General features: G+C 34.5%; 1 protein-coding gene across 7 annotated transcripts in view; it reads left to right on the top strand.

Annotated features, from left to right (window-relative positions):
* LOC145247917 (innexin unc-9-like) overlaps nucleotides 1–10000 on the top strand; it is a 601649-nt gene that overhangs the window by 574806 nt on the left and 16843 nt on the right. Inside the window, exon 1 of one of the 7 annotated variants that reach the window (XM_080109549.1) lies at nucleotides 5958–8639. The exons of the other annotated variants lie outside the window; for them this stretch is intronic. Within the exon in view, the coding sequence (XP_079965675.1) occupies nucleotides 8578–8639 (62 nt within the window). The 5' untranslated portion in view covers nucleotides 5958–8577. Of the gene's footprint in view, nucleotides 1–5957; nucleotides 8640–10000 lie in introns of those variants that run through there. 7 annotated transcript variants of the gene reach the window in all.

Below are 10000 nucleotides of genomic sequence, written 5' to 3' on the forward strand. Positions count from 1 at the left end.
TAATCAATACTTTTATTTTAACATTTTGTAGACTACTTATATACACATAAATATATATGAACGCCTACTAAGATCTCGTATCCCTTTTTCCCCCTTGTTCTTAAATCGCTCTATTTTTTTTTTTATTTAAGCTGTGCCAACTTTCACTCCACAAATAACAGGCATATATAGATCCCGCGCTACATATACATTCAATATGATCGGGATGAGCTCTTTTTTTACAATCACTCCCATCCCAATATTGTGTTCCCCTTCGCCATATGCTTATCGTGTTCCGAACATCCAGTCTCCCTTTCAATCTGTTACACCGAGAAAGACCTCGCGAGCGTCTATAATTATACAGCCATCCAGCAGCAACATTACACAGCTTCCTATCTCGACGAAAAGCTCTTCCGTCCATCCGACCGCCCATCTTTCCCTGGCAAACCCCTTCTTTATCTTCCCTCCTCGATTCTCTCTTCCCTCCATTCTCTTTCTTTCTCTCTATCGGACACTCTATCAATTTTTTTCTCTCTATCACACCCACTCGCTCTTGCTTAGTTTCTCTTTTTTTTTTTACAGAATAGTCTCTCTCTTACTCAATCTTTCTCTCTTCCTCCGTTATTTCCCTCGTTGTTTTCTTCCTTTCCCCATTCTCTCTTGTCCTCTGTTCATCCCTTCTTTGTTTTCTTTCCCTTCATTATTCTCTCTTTTTCCTCTTTCACAAGGTTCCTTTTTATTTGCATCTTATCTCTATCAATATTTCAATCTCTCTCTTTATCATCCCGACAGCCCTACTATATATCCCCTCTCTCATTTTCTCTCTCTCCCACACCCAGTTTTATCTGTCTTCCAATCTGTGATTCCATCATTCTTTCAGACTTTGTCTTTAGCTCTTTCCCTACTCTTTCTATCTCCTCTTTTTCTATCTATTATCTTTCTCTTTCTCCCGACCTTTATTTTCTTCCGCCCTTTCTATTGCTCGTATATCTTTCTATCTCTTCTCTCTCGCTCTCTTCTATATGCTTGCTTTTGCACACTCTCCTTCCTCTACCTATTCTTCAAGCACTCGCTTAATACCCCTCTTTCTCTCTCTCTTTCTCGCTCTCTCAATTCTTACCTCTATTTATTCTCCTATCTCATTCGATCTCTCTCCCCTTATTTCTCACACTCTCTCTCTCTCTCTCTCTCTCTCTCTCTCTCTCTCTCTCTCTCTCTCTCCTTTTACGGTTTCTATGCCAAATTATCTTCAGATCATTCCATTCTACGTTTCTACTGTATCGTAGTCGTTAAATCTATCAATATGCTTCAGGTAGTAACTGTATGTATACCATTATATTGGATATCTATACGTATACTTACTTTAATATATCTCTCTATAACCTTAAAATAAGTGCGTTTCTTTCGATTAACACATCATACACATATATACTTAAATACGTCTACATGTATATTTATATGTGCGCTATAATATAGATTTAGACGTAGAAGTTAAAAGCTTCTACCACCTGCCTGTTCGTTCTTCCCTTGTTTTAGTCGTACCTTTTAGTCTTTCGTATTCTGTACGCATCAACTTTCGTATCACTGTTTGAATTTGATGACTAAATATACCCTCATCCCCAGCCTCTTGGGTTAAGCTCTTTGATAAGTAGATCGTCGGCAGTCATTAGCAATAATGCATAACACTTCGCAAAAAGAATAGAGCATTCGATGGGTGGAAAAATAAAAATAAATAAATGTACGTATTTTGTTCTGAGTGGTTTTGACGATGTTAGAAGCAAGATAAATCCAAATTTTATTTTCGTTTGTATATTCAATAAGAAAATTTTCGGTAGACCTTTTTCCTTTCTCAAGCTTTCAATGAAGCTTAGACACTTTTTCTTTCATATAACCCTTTAATAACACTTTAATTGTTTCTACCCATGTGACGAATATGCATGTATTTCCATGGTATACAAACTAGCACCGACTTATCTTAAGTTATAAGTTCATAAAAAGATCGTCTATTCTGCTTAAAGAATTTCATTCAACATTCATTCACATATTATTCTAGTTTTTCTTTCAAAGGTAAATACTTATTTAATCCAGTTCAAATTCACGGTGACTTTATTTCACAGAATGAAGAAGTATCCGTAATAAAGTACATCGAAAGTAAAAATCCGGTACAATCGTGGTTAAAATAATTCTAGCATAAATTTGTAAAATCTGTAATGGATCTGATTCGTTCCTTAATTTAGTGATGCCATGCCAACACATAGCGCGTTCGAGTATGTTCTCTCCATATGTATCCTTTGGCATTGTATAAGTAGTTCATACTTTAAGACATCAGCATCCAAATATTGATTCTGAAAAACACGTGGATTAGTTGACTCTTGCACCGGACCGTATATTATTTATAATAAATATTCCTTACAGAATATTATTTTCATGTCGGATGCAAGAGAAAGACATTTTAGGTAGACTGTGTGTATCTGTACACATCAAGCCCTTAAATCGCCAATAATAAACGTGTTTGTAAAACGGACAATTCACATAGACTAGTTTTTAGTACTAGTGTTTACGGGGGAAAATACGGCTTCAATGTGTATGCTTCCTTTCATGTATAGTTTATCTGAGCGTACAGCTGTCACATCAGATATATTGGCAATTGGAAGTGCTATAGGGAACGGAGAAGAAAAAGAGAATGATGGGAAGGATTCAGTCGAAAGAAAAAAGAAAACGGGTAATAAAAGAGAGGATAGATGGGCTTAAGGATCTGTCGGTCTGTTTATCACACTTGATTACGAATAGAATATTCGTCGTTAATTTCACACGTTCTAAATGAAAGTAGCCAGTAGAAGGTGAACATAAATTGGAAGATTATTTGGTGTGTCATGAACTTCAGTAAGAAACGCTGTCCGCCAGTCCGACGAAGAGATAGTAAAATTTGAATGATTTGTTAACAAAGAAAAGAAAAATTACAAAACATACATTGTTACAAATTAGGGAGAAGTACATCAATCCTGTGGGAGAAAATTGTGGCCGTTAGTTTTGTACTGTCTGCAACACTCGTAACGAAAATTTCATTGTAATCAAAAAAATATTAGATTCAAGTCTAGGGCCATCTTACTTTTAATCTCTCTCTTCCTCTCTCTCCATCTGACTCACTCTCACTCTCTTTACTGCTCTCTCATCTCTCACTCTTTCTCTCTCCCTCTCATCTCTCACTCTTTCTCTCTCTCTCTCTCTCTCTCTCTCTTTATATGTATATACATATATATATAATGTACAATTTAATAGACGTATATGCAATTTAAAATATATGCATATATACTTTTCGTATACTTAAAAATATATGTATGTATGGTATGTATATATATATATATATATATATATATATATATAAATAATACAAAAATATAAATACATATATATTTTACATTGTGTGTATATATATATATATATATATATATATATATATATATATATATATATATATATATGCAGTAGAACCCTGGATGCAGCATTACAATTAGTAACAAAATACAGTACAATATATAATACATATGTATATAATCAAATAACATTATAAACAACACTGTAAGGCGAGGTAAATACCCTAACCAGGAAAAACATCGTAACCTGGTTAAAACATATCCAAGGGCCATCGTCACCGTATCTCGGGTCTCTAATATATATATATATATATATATATATATATATATATTGTATATATATATATTGTATATATATATATATTGTATATATATATATATATATATTGTATATATATATATATATATATATATGCAGTAGAACCCTGGATGCAGCATTATATATATATATATATATATATATATATATATATATATATATACACTAAACGTATATAAAATTCATTAGTATATAAATATTAGTATATAAATAATAAGTATATGTATTCATTGAAAATGGAGCTTGGGACCAAAAATAGCAACCGGTACATCGGACCATCCTCATCTTTTTTAGAATTAATTTTAATTTTTTAGAATTTTATGGAGTAGATAGGCACTGTCTATCGCCCGCCTTCCATACTCCTTCTTTGTCTATTAGCAAGGCGTAGAGGTTGAACCACAGGGAGTCGACAGAAAAACTCGGTGGTCGATCTTGTTTCCTCACTAGGGCAAAGAACGCCGTTGTTCCCCACTCCCAACACATCCCAACCCTTAAACTGGGCACTTATGAGTGCTTGAATACCGTAATGCCAGTGCAGGCAGATTAGGTTGGCCATCATCTGATGGGTTGAGGGTACCGGATAGATAGTTCCTGACTGCTGTTCCCAACTGGTAGTACAGGGTTCTAACTCTTTGGTAGCGCTTAGATCGGCTGCTCCATCAACAGTTGTATAATATCGGGATGTTTTTAGTGCCATGTCGCGCATGGAAACGGACCCTGCACTCATCCCCGGTGGGCTATCCTGAGGTCACAACCCTAGTAGATAGAGGGACAGCTGATGATCTTCTTGTGTACCATGTCTTGTATTCTGCATAGCCACTTTCTCAGTACCCCTTACCTAAACTGGTGAACCGACATCTTGCTGCCCAACTCCCTACACAGTACTCCTGATGCTTATGTCCCTGATAGTAGCCCCCTACAACAAAGTGGCAATGTACCTTGTTTCGGGTGAAAATGTAATAAAAAAAAAAGAATTGACTGAGCACTAGTTCTTTTAAGACTAAAAACAGTCAGATTGATCGCTTAGTGTCATTCGGACTTATGTGATGGAGAATCGATGGAAATAAATATTTAAAAGTTTATGGTGCCTTTCTAAGATTTTTATCTAAATAAAGACCGTATAGACGCACCATTTTTATACTACACTATACTTAAATAACCAATGTTTCCCGGTCTACATACATATCTTCAATGTATGCCGACATTAATTTCTAAAGTGACGCCTCCTGGGACGACATGGTGTTGCTTCACAGAAGTTTTCCATTTTCTGTCCTGGTATATTTAGCTTATAGTTGTTTTAGACTGTTAAACATCTCTTACAATTTAAAAGGAGTGCGTATTTTATACAATTATATGTAGGCACGACTATCAGACAGAACATGTATGCGTCCAATTCCATACGAGAAAGTTATATGTGTCTTTTCGTAAAGGATGTTACGAGATATTTGTGAATAATTTCCAGGTTTAACTTTATAAATTTTTCACGTGGACAAAGTTTAATAGTGTTTATATATTACTCCACTATCATAATAATTTATATGCTGTCGTTTCTTATTGGCTGTTATTCAGTAAAAAGTTCGCACATAAATAATCATCAGAAATTATTCTATGACCACAATCTGCTCCATGGAGTCTGTGTGACAACAAGCCTCCGCAGATATTCAGTAGTCTCCACGTCTTTCTTTAATCTTTGTAAATGAATTTTCTTTATCGCAACATCCGTTTACCATTCATTGCTCGCTGGCACCGTCCATTGGCACTTATTAGAATTTGAGTGGCAATAAGCCTCTTTAAGGTTCCAGGCCGCTTCGAACTCACCCAATGAAGATCTGGTGAATGCTTTCTATCGTCAATCTTTCCATCGTACTTGACTCTTCGCTAGTATTCCTTATGGTGCCCGGTGATGCCGACATTACAATTCTTTTTACAGCTACAATTTAAAAATAATAATAATTAACCAGTTTCTGTTTGTTTGTTTGTTTGTTTGTTTTTTACAAAAATTTCTTGGATCCATATGGATCTCTATATTTTGGTTTTACTCGTGTTAAAGTTTCTATATGGCAAGCTATCGTTTGTAGCCCATGTCTCTGAATTCAAAAATATTTCCGCCGTTATTATCATTATCATTATTATTATTATTATTATTATTATTATTATTATTATTATTATTATTAATATTATTATTATTATTATTATTATTATTATTATTATTATTATTATTGGTTCACAAGGAACTTTCACACAGGTCATCAAAGATCTCTCCTTGAAAACAGCCTGTGGTGTTCCCTGGAAGCTGAGTGACAACAAGTCCTCCCAGTTTTCCAGTGCTCTCCACCTCTTCTGATAACATTTGCAAATGAATTTGCATTATCACTACAGCCGGCCACCATCGATCTCTCGCTAGCAGTGGTCATTGGTCTCCACTGGAATATGAGTGGAAATAAGCGTCCCCATAGTCCCAGCTTTTTTCGCATTTGTCCAGCGAAGGTCTGATCAGTGCTCTCTCCTCGGCCTCTCCTCATCCTTGACTTTTCTCGGCTATTTGACATCATTCTTCTGTGGGGGAATGGGAGGTCATTGGGGAGGGATAGAGAATGTGTAGATATGTATCTTATATGTTCTTGGTTCCATGCAACGCTTCTTCATGTTTTGTCTCTGCAGCAGTTTGTTTGGTCCGCGCGTGTGGCTTATGTGTATTAGTCTCCGCATTCAAGGGTTTCCCTTAATATTTCAGCTGTTTTCATTATTGTTATTCGTGATATCTTCCCACTCATTCCTCTGATTCCAATTTCTCTTATTCTTTTTTCAAAGTTTTTCGTAATTGTTCCTAGTGTTGTTATGGATACTATCTTGATTTTTATTTTGATTTTTCTAGTGCTATTATGGGTACTATCTGATTTTTCTTATTATTATTTTGTTTGTTTGGCTTATGTTGGCAATGCCAATGTTTTGATCCGGGTTTTATTATTGTCGTGGGTCTAGTAAGTGTGTTTGTTTTTCGCTACAAGCGGAACGTACGGTTAAAGTGAACAAATTGAAACATAAAAATGAAAGCTGTATCAAACTAAATGAAAATAAAGCGAAAATAAGAGAAGAAATTCAGGATCGAAATAAAAATGAGAGAAGGGGGATCAAAATGAAAATGAGAAGAAAGCGGGTTTAAAATGGAAAAAGTAAGAGAAGAAAACAATATAAAAAATGAAGGCAGGATCGAAAGAAGATAATAAAGCAGGAATAAATGAAAGCGGGATCAAGGTTAAAGTTAGAAAACAAAGCAGGATCAAAATTACAGTAAAGAAAAGAAATGAGACGCAGGAAAAGAAAAAGTGATAAATGAAAATAATGGAAAATCAACTAAAGAGAAAAGAGTAAGCTCAAATAAAGTTGAAATAAGGAGTCATTAATCAGAATGCAAATGAAAGACGATAAATAAAAGTGGGAGAAATAAACAGGATCAAAATTTAGTAAGAGAAGAGAGCAGGGTTAGAATAATAGAAAGTGTAGATAAGAAAAGAAAGCAGGATAAAACTGAAAATAAGAGAAATCTGGATCAAATAAAAGCGAGAGAAGACAACGGGATCAGATGAAAATGAAAAGAAAAACGAAAAGAAAAATGAGACAAAAAAAGATCAAAATGAATGTGAATGAAATTAAGCAGGTTCAAATAAAAGCAGAAAGCAGGATCAAAGTGAAAGAGAGAAGGAAACAGGATCATAATAAAGAGTAAGTGAGAACGAGATGCAAGATCAAAATAAAATTGACAGAAATTAAACAAGATCAGAATGGAAGTGAGAGCATGAATAAAATGAAAGTAAGAAGGAAGCAGGATCAAAATAAAGTAAAGAGAAAACAAGAAAAGAAAGCAGGATCAAAAAGTAAATAAGAGTGAGTACCAATAGCATATCAAAATGGAGTCAAGAAAGAAAAAGTGATATAGGAAAGAAAGAAAAAGTTATATAGGAAAGAAAGAAAAAGTGATATAGGAAAGAAAGAAAAAGTGATATAGGAAAGAAAGAAAAAGTGATATAGGAAAGAAAGCTGAGAGCGTTTAAAATCAATTGGAAACAAAAGATAAAAAGTAAAAGTAAGTTTAGTTCTCACCTGAAATGGAGTAACGGGGAATGAATAAGTAAAGAAGAAAAGGGAATGAGAAAAGAAAAGGAGAGTAAACGGGAAAGAGTAACACATTAGAATTGGGGGGGGTGCTTATGGGAAATAAACGTAGAAAAAAAAACAGGGAGGATGACAGAAGATATATAAGAAGGGGTTAAGAGGGAAGGGAGGTAACGCTAAAGGAAACGAACTAGTCGACTAATGTGAGGTAGGAGAGTGATACAGGAAGGAGAGATATGTCTTGAAAAAAGCGGGCGGTCTACAAGGAGCCAGAAACGATGGAGTGCAAAGACAAGACAAAAAATAAATATAAATGGAAAGAAGCTGAGGTCGCAGCGAAGATGGAGCTGGAAATCCATAAATGATTGAATGAAAATAACAAGAAAATCGAAAGCAAGTTGTTAATAGTGACGTGTAATCCTAGTAGGGTCCAAGGAGAACACGCGGAACGGCAGTAGGAGGGTCAGAAGGGGTGAAAGAGAAAGCTGAGAAAGGTGGATGGGGGGAATGGTTCCAGGGGTGGTGGCAAAGGTTCCGTCTTAGGAATAGAACAGCGTTATTACTGATATCAAGGCGAAGAGTAAAGCCTGGAGTTAAGTAACGCACGGCGAAAAGAAAAGAATTAAGCATTGCAAGACAATAAAAAACAAACAAAAAAAACAATCACAACGTGAAAAGTGGATTGACATGGCCGCCATACCGGCGATTTGGATCAAATGAAGAAGAAAAAGACGCAAAAGAAGAAAAAGAAGAGGAAGAGGGTCTGACAAATATGGAGAATGTGTGAAGAAGATGAAGACGAGGATGGCGCGAGCAAAACGAAGAAAACATGGTGACAGTAGTCAGGAAGAAAGGTGAGACGAGACCTGTACGAGATTTTCTTTGAGAAACTGCGTGATTATGCGAGAATTGATTTGCTTTCAATGTTAAAGAAATAATTGTTTAGAAATGATTTGTAGTGTAATTCACAAGCCGTAGCAATTGCGTCTGATTTTAACAGAATCAGTCATTTAAATATTTATTATTCGTTTTCATGCTTGTGTATAAACACGTGTTTGTAATGTTCAACGATAATCCTCTTCTATAGGTTTGAATCAAACATCCAGAGGTTATTTTGCAGGAAAGAACTTAATCACTCGCAGAACGTATTTACATGTTTCATTAATAGTTTCCAAATTTGTTGAAAATCGTTATAGTTCGTTTTCATGCTTACAATTAGTCACATGTTTTCGGTGTTCTACTCTATTGGTTTCAATTAACAGCTGAAGGCTATTTTCCACAAGAGAACTTAATCACTTACATGTTGCATTGTGTTCGTGAACATCCAAATGTTAATGACTTCAAGAATTCTTCAAGCATCAAGAACTAATTCTTTAACTCTAACATAACCTGTTGAGTTTTGCCATCAAATCAATAAATCTTACTGTTAAAACAGAAAATAAAAACAGTACAGAAAAACACTTTAACAATAAACACATAAATTAGGAAAATATCAAGCACGTGGATCAAGTGTTTATCTCGTTCCTTCTCTAATGTTTTAATAAAACGTTTGCAATTTTTTGTCGCTATTTATTACTAAAACAACCGCCGGTTCATATGCCATGAAACATATTGAGACATTTAGTTATACACGGAAACGATAATTAATGATTAAGAACCGTAGCACGTTAGATTTTATGCTGCAATACATATGTGAACATTGGTCATGATATTGTATATGCATAATGTTTCACCAAAATAAAAGGCGGGAATTCAAGTGCCACGTGTTTGGTAGATAGAAACCACGTGTTAAATCAGTCCCCTTTGTTTTGTTTACAGTTTTTAAATTAATTTCTATGTTTGATCTGTCTTTACTGTTTTTGATTTAATTTAATGTTTGTATTAATGAAAACTTCACATAATTATATATATATATATATACATACATATACATATATATATATATATAATTGTAATTATGTAAGGATTTTATTAATACAAACACTGTTGGCTGCACATTTGGAAATATGTTCCAGTTCTAGCAAGGAATCTGTTGGCATTCGTTAGGACATGGTTTTTTGAGCTTAACTTTTATACCAAGAACTTGAGCAAACGAAGTTCACCTGATGCTGAGCCAAAAATGTTTGACGGATTTAAACTTATACTATATATATATATATATATATATATATATATATATATATATATATATATATCATATAATTTGAAATTCGTC

The sequence above is a fragment of the Euprymna scolopes genome, chromosome 26 (assembly GCF_053919585.1).
Source record: "Euprymna scolopes isolate OS-2025 chromosome 26, ASM5391958v1, whole genome shotgun sequence".
NCBI lineage: Eukaryota > Metazoa > Mollusca > Cephalopoda > Sepiida > Sepiolidae > Euprymna > Euprymna scolopes.